Below are 15,994 nucleotides of genomic sequence, written 5' to 3'. Positions count from 1 at the left end.
AACAAGAGTCGGCTGTATTTGAACACGCCTAATTATCACACTTTCTCATGCAACCCGCAATGGAGAATGCTAGTAACTCGCTTACCTTACATATGTTTGCTACGGCCGGTATCAAGCACTCTTGCCATTCTGCTTTGCGCAACAGCTACGGAAATCTGCAAAACAGAAGCCCTTTATGTCTGCGGCAATTCCGAACGCAACATTAGCGTCGACTGATGCCTTTCATTGTTGTGCATGGAGATTATGCATCTGCTTTTGTTTTCGCTGTAGTTCTTGTGAGCGATCCAGCAAACACTTTATCAGAGCGGTTTGGTTACATGTTCGACTAGCAGAGAGAAATTCTTAGCTTGTTTTTTTTTTGTTTTTTTTTTTCGGAGTGTTCAGTGTGCGTATATGCGTAATATTTAGCGAAATCATTGTAGCAACTCGCTAGTTGCACAGCAAACTGTGCAAGGGAGTCTGACTCTGTGCTACCTAAAACTGCTTCGACAGGGGGTGCTACGTGTCCGCAATTCTCCCGAGTCTTTGCGTACAGCTCTACTTGTATGCATTTGGATAGGTACTTTCATGCCTTAGCACTTTTCCACCGCAGTGAGATTACCTTTACGGAAAAATATATACGGTTTAATACATTTACGAGGTCTGTTAAAACAAGTGTCTGACCTTTGGTGGAAGAAAACAAACTGGCATAGTTAATGCGTTGGAAACCTAATCCCCTTCGAAGTAGTCCACTTGGGACTCCATGCACATCTCCCAGTCAGTAGTGCTGCCATTGTTGGAAGCATTCTGAGAAAGCCTCTTTTGGTATGTAGTTAAGTTCAGGTGTCGTTGCAGCCATAATACCCTCCCTTGTCTGAAATCACTCTCCTTTCAATGTCCTCTTGAGTTCGGCAAATATCTAAAAGTCGCAGGGGGCCATATCAGGAGAGTAAGGAGCCTATTGAACTACAAGAGTCTGACTTTTAGCCAAAAAAGTCTGAAAGAAGTGTAAGGAATGTGCAGGAGCATTGTCGGGGTGGATGCGCTAGTTTTTTGTTGACCACAACTCGGGTCTTTTGCACCGCACAGCATCACGTAGGCGACGGAGGACATCCCTGTAGTACTTTTTGGTGATCGTTTGACTCCATGGTCTGTATTCAAGGTGTACCACACCGCGGGAGTCAAAGAAAGCACTCAAGCGTCACTTTCACTTTGCTGCGCATGTGGCGGGCAGTCTTTTAGTCTTGGTAATGTGGAATGCATCCTTTGTGATAACTGGGATTTGGTTTCCGGGTCGTACTCGTACACTCAAGACTCCTCACCAGTGATAATGGTGTTCGTGAAGTTAGGGTCACTGCTTGTGAAATAAAGCATATCCTGTGTTCTCACTCATAGAGCATTCAATTGGACTCGCTCGGAGGATTTCAAGCTGGACGGTCATGCCCTCGCGATCTCCAATGACAGCTTAGCTTCCGCCAATTGGTTCGCCCTGCGCGGTTTTCTGACGCCGTGAAGCTCTCGCATTGTGGTGCCCCGCCCTTAGACTGCTTCGACCGGATCCCAGCTTCCCTATCTCCTATTTTTTCGTCGCTTGCCTCTCTATCTCCATCTATTTTCTTCTATCCTTTTATCCCTCCTCCTCCCCATCCCTACAAGGCACTTAGCCGTGTCTGCCGACCGGCAGACAGAAATTAGTGCCTTTTTTTCTTTTTCTTCAAGAATCACTGCATACAGTCGAGCCCGCTTATAACGAACCTGAGCGTGACGCGGCATCCATTCGCTGTATCCCGAAGTTCGTAGTAAATGAAACACATCGTTAAAGAAAGGTTGCGAGTGAAAACGCAATTTTTTTTCCCCGAAAAGTCCGTGATGCACGTGTTTCGAAGAGCAGTGCTCGTTCGGTGCTCGTTCACCGAGGCCCATGGCATAAGCTGCATGAGGCACTGGCTCCAAAGTTTCGTCGTTCTCGCAATCTGATTCCTCCAAATCGCTTTTGCCACATATTTCATTCACAATGCCCCAATCCGAGCACGGTTCTGCAGTATCGGCATCATCGTCGGCCGTAATTGAACTATCGCAACAGATGTCCCACCCACTCTAGCAGGTCGGAGTCGACGATGCGCTGCCACAAATCGCCGCCGCAGTAGTCCTGTTAGGAAGCATCGGGCTCGGCATCGGGCCCGACGTCGACGAAGTCAGCCTCGCGAAAACAGTTTCGCGCGTAAGTAGTCGTCACTGCCGCCCACGAAATGTTCACCATCTCCACAGCTGAACACCGAAACGCCCGAAGTGGCAAGTTGGCTGCCAGGTGGTAAACAGCTATGAGCAAGCGCTTCGCAACGCAGCACCTAAGGCGCGGTTTACGCTCAAGCCGAGCGGTCACACTTTCGACGTTTTGTTGAGTGGCAGGAAAAAGCGTGCTAGTCCTCCCGTCTGCCATCCTGACTACACATGCACACCAAGAGCGAGCAAAACGTGCACACGCGACACACATGCCAGAACACGTTGAACAGCTCTGGGCCCGTTTATAGTCAGAAAACAAAACTAATTCGAGCCAGCGTAGCGGGCGTAGCGGAGCGGTGGAGACGGGCGACGGCACGGAGGAACCTTCCTCTGTTCTACCTCTGTGGGCGAAGGGGTTGTGATAAAGAGAGAGCAGACTTGCGAGGGAAGGGCACGGAGTTCCGATAAAGAGAGGGGAGGATGCCGCAGGAGGGCAACCTTGAAAACCAAAACACACGGGAAGGAGGTAGGTTGGGTAGCTTGCTTGAAAGATCCGCGAAACTCGCACGCAGAAAAACTTGGAAAGAGTGCACGCCCGCCTGCATCGGTTCGCGCGGCGGTGTTCGAAGAATCGGCGGCCGTGGTAAAAAAATCGTTTTGTTGCGCCAACGGGTTTGCATGGCCTCACGAACTTCGATATTTCGCGATGCGTTCCGTGCAAATAACAGCCGTTTTTGCGCTTCCGCACGCTCGCGAAAGGCATGCCGAGCCGAGTGCGAAGTGAGTGAGAATAAGTCATAAACACGAAATGAATCGCAGATTCGGTGGGGTAGCGTATGCGCGTGAACTAGGCGCACACTAGTCGGTGGCCGACGATGTTGGAAAATGGTCTAGTCACTCCAGGCCGGCGACGCCAACCAGCGATAAAAAACAGGGTAGATAGCCGACCGGTCTTCAAAAGTTCCGTGGCAGTGTGAAAACACGGGCCTTGTCTGGCGATGCGGGGTGCTCAGAGTAGCGGGGGGACAAAGGACGAAGGGGGGCGTAACAAAAAGCAGTCGGGGCATGGAGAAAGGAAACAGCTTACCCTCCTACATCCTTCCTCCATGGGTTGGGGAGAGCGGCAACTATAGGGTCGCAGAGGCAGGGTCGGCGTTAACAATAGAATGTATGGGCACCCTCCGATGCCTGATCTGTGGTCGAAATTGGTTTCCCAGAAAGTCGGCAGACCACTGACTCTGTTCGCTGTAACCGATCAGCGACGCTCGGAGATGTTCGTTGTAAGTGCGATTTTGTGCCATAGAACCAATGTATATTTTCACGGTCATGCGGATATTGTTCGTTTTAAGTGAAAGTTCGTTTTAAGTGGGACCGTTATATGTGGGCTCGACTGTATTATATATCCTGGGAGACTTCAACATGAAGTTGCTTTTGCTCCACCATGAGCAGTTTCGACACGAATTTCGCCGCAAATCTCTTCATGGCTAAACCTTCGGTCATAATGGAATGTGCAAAGAAAGTGCTGATGCCCACCTCTTCCACAATTTCCCAGATAGTCACACGACGATTCCGCATAACCACAGCATTCACTTCAGCAACGACCTGGTCATTTCGACATGTTGATGGCTGACCGGAGCGTGACTATCGCTCCCTACTGATGTGCAGCCTTTTTAAACTGTACCACTCCTTAATCTGTGTGCAGCTGATAGATTGATTGATTTGTGGGGTTTAACGTCCCAAAACTACCATATGATTATGAGAGACGCCGTAGTGGAGGGCTCTGGAAATTTTGACCACCTGGGGTTCTTTAACGTGCACCCAAATCTGAGCACACGGGCCTCGACATTTCCGCCTCCATCGGAAATGCAGCCGCCGCAGCCGGGATTTGAACCCGCGACCTGCGGGTCAGCAGCCGAGTACCTTAGCCACTAGACCACCGCGGCGGCGCGGCAGCTGATAGCATCATTGCCAAAAGCCGTCTTGATTTTCCCAATGGTTACCCCTTGGCTTTCACCCAGCCTCTGCCGATATTTGGTGCAGTAGTGCTGCTCCAGTCGCTTCGTCATTTTCCTTGCAATATATAACTCACGAGAGCACTGCGCACTACCTCCCTCAAACCCTGCGTCCCAACGACTGACGCTCTTGGCAAGCGGAAAAAAATGTGCACAAAGGTTCAAGGTCAGCTGATGCAAGCACCCATGTTTCAAATCTATCGGGTGCTCGCAAAAAATAAAGTCGGATACTTTTCTAACAGACCTCATATTTTTTCGTTTCGAATATTTCGAAATTTTCACTACTTTAAATTCTAGTTGAATTGACTTCTAATACTGTAATATTTGTTCCAATGTTTGCACAAGCCTATTGATTCCCAGTACTGCTACAGGAGACTTTTCTTGGTGCAGATGTGCATGAAGCCATTGCTTCGAAAAGCTCTTGGCGTTTTCGGATATTAGCTTACATGGTATGATGAAGTTGTTCACTACTACTACTATTACTTACATGGAAGTTGCATGCCTGCAACCAATCCCAAATGCATGCTCAGACATTTCTTCTAAATAGTACGGCTGGCTCCATGACTTCCAGATGTGCTTTAGAGCATTCAAAATTAACAGTACCATTTGTGTGCATTGCTTTGCTGCTGTCAAATCATTAGGGGCCTTTAGCCATACGTATACTTTGTAGCGCCCTCGTTCGGGCGGCGCGCAAACCGGAGAGCGCGCGATAGCGACAGAAGAAAATAAAGAAGGCGCTAGGCCGTGGCACGTGAAGCCACAGCTCACGTGCCGGGCTGGCATCGGTTATCGTTCTGGCGTGTCTCTCTTTCGCTCCTGTGGCATAAACCTACAAGTGGTGACCCGGACGAAGACAATGACTCACTCGAATGCAACCTCAACCGAACAAGCCTCGCGTCCGCAGGACGTCTCGGCCGTGCAACTGCGTCTCCCATCTTTCTGGCCACAGGACCCGCAAGTTTGGTTTCATCAGGTCGAGGCGCAATTCTCCCTGTACCGCATCGCCTCGGAAACGACACGCTACTACCACGTAGCCTCCGTCCTTCCTCTTGACGTTGCTAGCGAGCTCTCCGACGTCCTCTCCAACCCCTCGGACACTACGCCATATCAGCACCTTAAAACCAAGGTGCTGGAACGCTTCATGCCTTCGGAACGCGTCCGCCTACAGCAGCTCCTTGCAGAGGGGGACCTTGGTGACAGGCGCCCCTCCCAACTACTGCGCCGAATGCGACAGCTTCTTGGGAAACACGACGTCTCTGCCCACTCAGCGTTGCTTCGCGAGCTCTTCCTCCAAACGCCTTTCTCAGCCAATCCGCCTCGTCCTCGCGGCGGCCGGCGACGTCAATCTCGACCGCCTGGCGGAGCTCGCCGATCAGGTTCATGAAGCGACCTCCCCATCTGTCAACGCTGTCTTACCACCAGCAGACACAGCGATTTCGCGCCTTGAGGCCCGCATCGACGAACTCGCCGCCTCCATTGCCGCACTCCGGAGCCCCCTGCAAAAGACTCGTTCGCCTCGTTCCGGTCGTCGAGCTCTTCCACGCACACGAGATGCTCGGAGTCCCAGCCCTCCACCCCTCTGCTCGTACCACCGGCGTTTCCGACACCGAGCCACGAAGTGTACACCCCCATGTTCGTGGAAGGGAAACGCTGACACGAGATGCTCGGAGTCCCAGCCCTCCACCCCTCTGATGGTACCACCGGCGTTTCCGACACCAAGCCACGAAGTGTACACCCCCATGTCCGTGGCAGGGAAACGCCTGCCGGGATCACTGACGGCGGCGTGTGATCTTCCTTCTCGTCCCAGCCGCCTTTTCATGGTCACGGACCAGCTATCGGGCACCAGGTTCCTCATAGATACGGGCGCGCATATCAGCGTTGTGCCCCCGACTAAGGCTGATCGCTCAAAGTCACAGGGGCAAGTGCTTCGTGCTGCCAACGCCTCGTCTATAGCAACGTATGGGCTCCGATCTCTCACCCTCGACTTCGGCCTTCGCTGCATTTTCCAGTGGGTTTTCGTCATCGCAGACGTGGTTCAACCGATCATCGGCTCGGACTTCCTCTCATACTTCGATTTGGACGTCAGCGTGCGGCGCCGCCGCCTCATAGATGGTAAGACTCGTCTCTCCATCTCGGGAGTCCTGTCCGACATCTCTCCAATGGCCATCCGCATGCTGATACCTTCCTCACCGTTCGAAAAAATCTTGGCGAGTTTCCCGAAGTTAACTAAACCGTGCAACCTCACTCAGCCGCCTAAACATACGGTGACACACCACATCGTCACCCGGGGTCCACCGGCAGCCGCTCGACCACGCCGCCTGTTCGGAGACCGTCTAGCTATTGCTAAACGGGAGTTTGACCACATGCTGCAGCTCGGCATTATCCGACCGTCGTCAAGCGCTTGGGCTTCCCCGCTGCATTTGGCGCCAAAGCGTGATCCTGGTGACTGGCGTTCTTGTGGGGACTATCGAGCGTTGAACGCCGAGACTGTCCACGACAGCTATCCTCTACCTCACATCCAGGATTTTACATCGCACCTCGACGGCTGCACAATCTTCAGCAAAGTGGACCTTGTTAAGGCGTACCACCAGATTCCTGTCGAGCCCGTCGACATACCTAAGACCGCCATCACGACGCCCTTTAGGTTGTTTGAATACGTGCGGATGGATGCCTTTTGGACTCCGCAATTCGGCTCAAACTTTCCAGCGGTTCATTTCTGAGGTCACACGGGGTCTTCCTACTGTGTTTTGCGTACCTTGACGATGTCCTCATCGCCAGCCGCACACCTGAAGATCATGAGCACCATCTACGCGCTCTGTTCCAGCGTCTTCAGCAGTACGGCCTCGTTGTGAACGCCTCTAAGTGTACTTTCGGCGCATCTGAGCTCGAGTTCTTGGGCCATCACATATCATCCAAAGGAATACGCCCTCTCCGGTCCCACGTTGAAGCAATTCAGGATTATCCTCAGCCTACAACACTGCGCCAATTACGCCAATTCCTGGGGCTTGTGAATTTTTCCAGGCGCTTCATACCACACTGTGCCGAACTGCTACGACCACTCACCGACCTCCTTCGGTCGACCGCCGGCCCGTCCTCCGCCATTCCTTGGTCGTCAGAGGCCCAGGCCGCCTTTGCTTCTGCTAAGCAAGCGGTCGCTAACGCCGTGCTTCTCATTCATCCACGCAGCAACGCCCCTACTCGGTTGATGGTGGACGCATCCAGCGTGGCCGTCGGAGCCGTCTTACAGCAGTGCATTAACTCCGAGTGGAGACCCTTGTCGTTTTACTCTCGGAAGCTACTTCCTGCTGAGACCCGCTACAGCGTCTTTGGCCGGGAATTACTAGCCATCTACGCTGCAATACAGCACTTTCGGCATTTCCTGGAAGGATGCTCGTTTTACGTGCTGACTGACCATAAGCCACTGGCGTACGTTTTCCGCACTAACTCATCCAAGTACGTGCCCCGTGAACTCCGCCATCTGGCTTATATATTGGAGTTCACGACTGACATCCGCCACGTGAAAGGAGCTGACAACACCGCCGCAGATGCCCTTTCTCGTATAGCCGCGGTTGACTCTCCACCGCCAACCATTGACTGGGCCTCATTCTCCTCGGCACAGAAGGATGATAGAGAGCTTGCCACTTTTCGGGAGAACCCCCGTTCTCTCCGACTACGCCTGGTGCCTCATCTATTATCATCTGAGCGCTTGTGGTGCGATGTCTCAGCTGACCTTCCCCGCCCTTTCGTTCCCGCTTCATTACGACGCACTGTTTTCCACTCCTTACACGACATCTGTCATCCTGGCATTCGGGCTACTCAACATCTTCTCACCCAGCGCTATGTCTGGCCCGGAATCAACGGTGATGTGCGCGCTTGGACGCGCATGTGCCTGCCCTGCCAGATGACAAAGGTCTCCCGTCATACTAAGACGCCGCCCCAACCTTTCCTTCCACCCGGCCGTCGTTTCGACCATGTTCATCTAGACATTGTGGGCCCTCTACCAGCGTCTCAGGGGTACCGTTATATATTGACCATGGTCGATCGCTTCACACGCTGGCCAGAGGCTGTTCCAATTCAAGATATCACAGCCGAGACAGTTGCCCGCGTTTTCATTTCTACGTGGGTATCCCGTTTTGGCTGTTCTGGCACCGTGACAACAGACCGTGGACGTCAGTTCGAGTCCTCGCTGTTTACTTACCTTAATCGCATCCTCGGAGCCAGACATTGCCGTACCACAGCTTATCACCCCTGCGCCAATGGCATGGTGGAACGCCTTCACCGACAACTGAAGACCACCTTGACTACCCGCCTCAATAGAGCCACCTGGGTTGATGCCTTGCCACTGGTGCTCTTAGGTTTACGAGCTGTCATCCGGGCAGACCTGCAGTGCTCAACAGCAGAGCTGGTGTATGGCACTTCTCTACGGCTTCCGGGAGACTTCTTCACGTCAACGAAGCTACCAGACCAGCCACAGCAATTCCTACAACGCCTCCTCGACTGCGTTCAAGACCTCCAGCCCACTCCACCCAGACCTTCCGAACACAAGACCATATTCGCCCACCCTGATCTGGCCACTGCAACACATGTTTTCGTGCGCCATGACGCGGTCAGACCACCTTTGACACCAGCCTACGACGGACCATTCCGCGTCCCTCACCGCACCCCCAAAACTGCCACTCTACTTCAGAACGGCCGTGAAGAGACAGTCAGCTTGGACCGACTCAAGCCGGCGTACCTGGAGACCGCCCTAGAAAGCCTCTCATCTACGACTGATCTTCCGTTGGAATACCACAAACGGCATGTCACATTCCGACTTCCAGTCTACACGGGGGGCCCTGTAGCGCTCTCGTTCGGGCGGCGCGCAAACCGGAGAGCGCGCGATAGCGACAGAAGAAAATAAAGAAGGCGCTAGACGTGGCACGTGAAGCCACAGCTCACGTGCCGGGCTGGCATCGGTTATTGTTCTGGCGTGTCTCTCTTTCGCTCCTGTGGCATAAACCTACAACTTCTTTATGTTACTGTGTTATTAGATTAGAATCTGCGCATGTGCGGGTCTTCACAAAACCTAAACTACCCGCCGGATAGGCTTTACATTCGCTGCCATAACTCGCAAATCTACCTTCATTCGTAGGAACTCGTTGTGTCTGTATTGCGAAGACTCGAGCCACCGAGTCAAAATAAGCCAAAGTGCGAGTGCCAATAGCGATTAAGCCGGATTACCAAAGCTAGAATGGCCTAGAACACTAGACTATCAACGTTGTAACTGTGCAAGCCTCCGACAGGCTGGATAGGTGGCGCCATCAAGCGGGGCCATTATGAACCAGGTAATCACAAAATTCTTATTGCAGAAATATCGTGCATTATACGTTTACTGTAAAAACCGCATAGCGGTGTTATTACGAATGAGTTACCTTTGAATCATTTTCACCATAAAAACATTATGCGTGGGCCAATATGTTCATGACTGTGGCTGCACGAAGCGTGACAAGATGTGAACACTGCCCCGCCACGGTGGTCTAGTGGCTAAGGTACTCGGCTGCTGACCCACAGGTCGCGGGATCAAATCCCGGCTGTGGCGGCTGCATTTCCGATGGAGGCGGAAATGTTGTAGGCCCGTGTACTCAGATTTGGGTGCACGTTAAAGAACCCCAGGTGGTCAAAATTTCCGGAGCCCTCCACTACAGCGTCTCTCATAATCAAATAGTGGTTTTGGGACGTTAAGCCCCACAAATCAATCAATCAAGATGTGAACACTATCGTTGCTGTAACTTTGTGTTTTTCACTCTTTGCGCTAGGGAAGATACTGTATACCATAAAAAAATGTCTCATGATTTTGCCGCAGTGGTGATTCAATCATATGTAACTTAAATGCAGTTAGCATCACCATTTATGGTTTGTAAAAACGTAACTGTATACGCGTTTACGCACATATCTAAACGTACACGTATGAGGAGCTAAAACGTTGAAAAGTATGAGTTCCGGTAAGACAGTAAATGCGAACCATTATCTGGCTAACTCGTTAATGTGAAGAAGTATACATACAAGCTAAAAGCCCCCATTGTTGCACACTTGTTGAACATCATGCGACGCTAGATAACGTGTGCTACACTTTGCCTTCCCCTGGTGCTTAGGACCGGCATAACTTTCTCCTTTGCAGCGGTCTGCTCAGTCGCAAGACTCGGACTACAGTCACTTGGAAGCGGACAGCACCACATATGAAGAAGCTGGACTCTGCGACGAATCAGTTGAAGTGAGCATCCTTGGCTTTCCGTTGGTACGTGAGTGTGGTTCAATACACATGCAAGCCGCATATGGGAAAGTACACTGCAGACGATTGGCGTGCATTTCAATGCACTCACTGTCTGATGTTGGTATTTGGCAGCAGCTTCCTCAAAGTTGGAACCTGAAATACGGTATTTTCACAATAGAAGGCCGACTTGTTTCATTCTGCTGAATGTGGAAACCCACCATGGTAGCTTAGCACGTTGATGTATAGTGTGCTCGAAATCACAAAATTGATTTCCGACTGAAGGGGCAAAATGCAAAGACACAAAATTCAGTGTGCTTAAACACGCGTGAAAACCCTATGTGTGTGGTATCAGTTCGAAGTCTTTGGCAAGCCTAATGTGCAAGTTCTGCAACTTCTGCTTTGTTGAGCTACAGATAGCAGAGGTGCAGTAAATCTGCTGTCAGAATCAACTTGACAGAACTGTCAGCCCCTTCCACTTGGCAGTGGCTTTGTAGCAAAGATCAACGCTCTATTGACACAGTGGAGTGACGAATATACAACAATTGACGGAAGAAAAAAATCTAATACAGAGTGCAATGAAACCTTCGTGATATGAATCTCACAGGACCACCAAAAATAATCGTATTATCTGAAATTCGTATTCTTTTTCTGGGCGGTAGTGATGTCGAGAAAAACTCTGAATGATAGTCAGTAAAGTTCCGCAATTACGTCTTTTGGGAGATTTATGGCCGTAACCCGCACGAGTGTGACCTCAAGAGTCACGCATGTTGACGTCTTGAGGTTCGACTCCTTGGCCAAGATCAGCACAACATGGTGCCAATATCTTTCGTAACCTAAATGTGAATGCACACAGAGGCATATGAGAGCCTCAAGAGATTGTGCACACAATCTCACAGGCCATGGTGCGTCTCTGAAGGTGTATTCTGACTGTAAGAGAAGTGTTTTTTTTTTACTCAGTGATATTGACGATATGGTACGCAGCGTGCATGCCCGCTCGTGTGTGCCAGCACTCGCACATGCTTGGTGTATATTCCACGACAGGACGGATAGCACGTCTTTGTACCTGAGCAGTGGTGTACGTTGGTGTCAAACGTTGCAGGGTGAAAATCTGTTAGCATCAACCATACCCCATTACATTGCAGGCTTGTGGGCCTTGGCCGGACCAAAGGAAAATTCGCATGAGCTGTGATCACATCATAAAGCTTTCAAACTGTATACAGTAATTGCGCCGAATTTCCCTGCGTAGCAACACCCGAATATCCGCTTGCTTTAGGAGCGATGTTCGATGCATTGGGGACTGCGAACTGTAACTCGAATGTTGCACAAGTGCCATATAATACACTCTTATTTTCATAAACAATGTGAGTTTTTGTTGTCGTAATTGGAAAGTTGTTTTCATATATCTATCCATTTCAAAATGTAACCACTCCAAAGAATTTCGTAGACTCGGCACCAAACCGCACTTTTACGGCTGCTACCGGTAGGGCAGCTACATGTTTAGCGCTCGTCAGGTCTCACCTGCAAGCTTGCAACTAACTCAATTAGCACGACCACCCCCCCCCCCCCCCCCGTGGGGGGGGGGGGGGGAGTTTGCCCTACAAAACATGAGAAGGGGCACAAACGAGATCACACTCGTGAAAGTAGCCGAGGGCAGCACGTGTGGAACCAAGTTGAGGTACAGGGTCAGAAGAACAGCCACGATATCTAAAGCTTTCTAAGCTTAAAAAAAAAAAGAAAGATACAAAGTCCGCCTGCTGATGGGAAAGGCGAGAGCTCGCATAGCGAAGCCCTTTTATTTGTGGAGCAGCGCCTTCACTGATAGTGTAATTGATGTCGCACTTGCGATATTGCACTCTATGAGAAGCAATTACATTCTGACGCAGAAGCAGGCAGCCATTTAGAGTGAAGTTTTTTCTAACTCCTAGACAACCCGTCTACCCATTGTGCGCCCGCAACGGATTCTTAATAAATCATTCGCAACTGCCGGAGAAGGGGCGCTTTTTACTAGGTGTGAAAAACATTTTTTTTTTTTGCAGCTAGACACTAATGCATAATTTATATTTTTGGCACCAAACTGTAGCTAAATGTTCTGCCTAATAACATAAATATTGTATGAGTACTTATTACTCACATTAAGAAAAACATGTTTATAATGAAAAGTTTGTACAGTGATTGTACAATTAACATTTAGAAAGGATTACAACGTAAAAATAATGAGAATGAAAATAACTAAATATTTATAATTTCTAGCTTCTTGCGTTGCAGAAAGGTTGTACAAGTTTAAAAAATAATTGCCCTATGTTCTTTCCACAAAAACAAACTTTAGTGAGAATAAAGTAGTAGATGAGTTATCATTCTGTGCAGCTTGCCATTGCTGATGGGTTCTGTCTCCTCCAAGTCCATGACACTTGGAAAAGCAAGGAACGAAAAAGAAAACAGCTTCGGGGTATAATCTTTGGATGAATTAGGCCTGAAAATAACTCTGAAGGATTCCAGTAGAAATAATAGCGATGCAACTCAGCAATGCCCATGTAGATGAGGACTCCAATGCACTTCATCGCTTCATCTTCATTGGGACTAAAGTTCCTCCACAAACGGTCTCTTTTTGTGTATGTCTCCCTCTCTAAAATATGCATCCATGCATATTTGTTGCTGTAGTTGTAGATCATGTGGTCAGCTGTGCACTGAAGGACAGCTGGAAGAGATCTGCAGCCCAGACGCGTCGTGCGTTACTCAGGAGTGCGCCTCTGCCCTCGACCCCCAGGTCTCATCTCGAAAGAAACTGAGCACGCTTAATAGATGCCGGCAAAGAATCATCTCTGTAGGACGTTTAGACCCTCAAAATGAGTAAAATTGCTGCTTATACATGCTCTGCCGCTCGTAACTACTAATTAGACATCAAAATGTGTGCCACACATGCAGCCAACGCTCACTTGCTCGATGTTATGGCTTGACTTGACGCATTCTCTTCATCGATGCTTAAAATTTGATGTGTCAACGTCTTCTCTTAGGGTGTCTACCCACCTGGAGAACCTGGAAAACCTGCAGAAGTCTGGGTACCCTTCTGGGAAAGTCATGGAAAAGTGAGGGAATTTCTGAAAAATCTGGCCTGGTCATGGAAACTGACTGTGGCCTGTGCGACCAGCACAAAAATAAGGGTTACCATAGATCAAAGCTTAAAAAGCCAGTTCTTCGGCTGCAACTATAAAGAACAGCTAAAAGCTGCGTGAAAAAAGAAAAGCAGTGCGCAACTTTTGATTTTTACTGAAGGCGCGAAAGGATACACCTTCCAAAAGATTTCAAATTTTACTGACATTATGGCACCCGCTACGGGAGCCTTGTTCAAGATAATAGGCATAAAAAAGACACAGCGTCCCACTACAGTTATTTTACTTTGGGACCCTCGCCTATATATTTGTTGATCTTGTAATTTTCATTTTTTGAAAACAGCCGACTAAAAATGAGAAGAAAAAAAATGAATTGAAGTACGCCTAATTGCGGAACGTAAGCACCGAAAGTACAGTCAAATACAAAAGTTTGGGGAACACGCGAGCGCATGCCAAACTGCCATTCCGCGTCATCTAGTGGTGTGTCATCTACCATTGACCGCAGTGCTAGGCCGAAAACTGGTCTTGTTAGGCACAGGCCTCTCAGTTTTCTACTGCTGCATAGTGCATCGATACTTCGCAGTTTTCAGATGAAGCGCTTATGTGCACTGTGACTCACTTTTCTATTTTCATAGCAGGATCGAAGGTATCACGGTGTACCTCGAATAGCGTTCCGATGACTAGGTATCATTTTGTGATTAAGATAGTGAATGATAACAGTTATGCCCATAGACTATTCTAGACTTAGAAGCACAGGGACGCAGGTGCCAAAAAGCGTGTCATATTAGAAAGTGAAAGGTGAAAATTATTTGCACCCATTCAGAAAACAAACAGGTCGCATATTAGGACAGGAATGAGTCTCGGGCACTGTGGTGCTGTTGATTGCCGCTGATGTAGCGGAAATATCACAAAGAGGCTTTTGACATTGTACCCGCATAGTCCGTAAACTTTTGTGGTTGACTGTACATTGTTAGAAGCGTCCCATCATTCCTGCTCAGCAGGTGCGCAGTTGTCTGCATGTGCTGATATTTCATATGCAGGCATGATGCAAGCTTTCTTTTGACCAGAACATGCACACTTGACCAGTCAGTTTGGGGGCCTGTAGAAACGACATGTTTATTGAGGGCATTTGAGGTCACGTAGTTTCCTGACATCATATTCGTGTTTTAAGAGCAAGCAACATAAACTTTTTGTAGGTGGTCGATTCTGGGTGAAAATGAATGAGGGGGGCTTTGAAATCAGTAGTCTCACTGATGTGCTGGTTGCTGCAATTGTGGTAGCCTAAAGTAAAAATAAGACAGTGGTAAGTTTTGCTTAGCAACTTGTCCTTCATGTTTTCTAAAGTGTTCCCTAGCTTCCATATTCGTACATACACAATATTGATGTCTGTTGCTTTTACATATCACACAGCATATCTGACTTTCCAACCATAACATAATTCACGTCATTAAATTTGTGCATGTTTGTCTTGACCATCATTTGGCTCGGCTTGAAGGCTTTCTGGTTCGGCTAGGCCTGCCATTTGGTAGAGGCTTGCTGGGCTATGTCATGCCTTTTATTATTATTATTATTATTATTATTATTATTATTATTATTATTATTATTATTATTATTATTGCCTATGCAACTTCAAACGTCCTCAGCTACACAATTATTGCTGGTAGCGCACATTTCAAGGGTAGAGTTGGGTAACTTCATCTAAATTTCTCATTTCAGTTTTTTGAGATGGTAATATTAAATCTGTGATTACTTGTTAGCCTTATACCCATAGATGAGTACACAAACGAAGGTAACCCGCCAGAATCTGTCATAAATTTATGGAATCCAGGAAGCTGTTGCACCCTGACAGATTTTTTCTGGCCAGCACATGTTCAAACGTCATTGCTTTAAACGCTACCCCTAGCTTTCATTGCAGGTATCTGAGGCCTTTGTCAAAATGTTAGAGTTCAGAGAAATAAAACATCAACAGGCATGTGCCCATTGTGGAAAAGAAAGGAATGAAAAAAGGAAATTATACAGTAAGGCTCCACTCTTGAGACATTGTTAGTCATTGTTCAATGCAAAGTGCACAGAATACACGAGTACAGTTAAACCTCGTTATAATGAGACGAGCTATAACGAAATAATGGATATAACGAGCAAATCCTAATTCCCGTTGAAAGTCCCCATACAAACCAATGTATTCAAAATCTCATTTTAACGAGGCAAAATTTGCCTGTTATGGGATATAACGAACAAAATTTGTTAGAAAGTAAAACTTTGAGCCGATGTCACGACAGTGCACAACGCGAATTTGAGACGGCGCGCAATGCGAGAACTGTATTTAGCAGTTCAAAACTCCCGCCACGCGCCCTCCAGCAACGGGCGCAAAGCAGACGGCACGCGCTGTTTCTGGAGGAGAGGTCGCTGCACGTGCGCCGCTT

At 48.7% G+C, this 15,994-nt stretch overlaps 1 protein-coding gene across 6 annotated transcripts in view; it reads left to right on the top strand.

Annotated features, from left to right (window-relative positions):
• Positions 1-15,994, top strand: part of LOC119181417 (myb-related protein B) — a 239,557-nt gene that overhangs the window by 134,410 nt on the left and 89,153 nt on the right. For 3 of the 6 annotated variants that reach the window (XM_075882958.1, XM_075882956.1, XM_075882952.1), the window contains 2 exons: positions 10,372-10,488; positions 13,476-13,547. In XM_075882958.1, coding sequence (XP_075739073.1) covers positions 10,372-10,488; positions 13,476-13,547 — 189 coding nt within the window. The remainder of the gene's footprint in view (positions 1-10,371; positions 10,489-13,475; positions 13,548-15,994) is intronic. The other 3 variants (XM_075882954.1, XM_075882957.1, XM_075882955.1) reach the window with 3 other exon arrangements.

This window comes from Rhipicephalus microplus, unplaced genomic scaffold (genome assembly GCF_043290135.1).
Source record: "Rhipicephalus microplus isolate Deutch F79 unplaced genomic scaffold, USDA_Rmic scaffold_14, whole genome shotgun sequence".
NCBI classification, from domain to species: domain Eukaryota; kingdom Metazoa; phylum Arthropoda; class Arachnida; order Ixodida; family Ixodidae; genus Rhipicephalus; species Rhipicephalus microplus.
The sequence above is the reverse complement of the archived record's forward strand: the minus strand, read 5'-3'. Positions and strand labels throughout refer to the sequence as shown.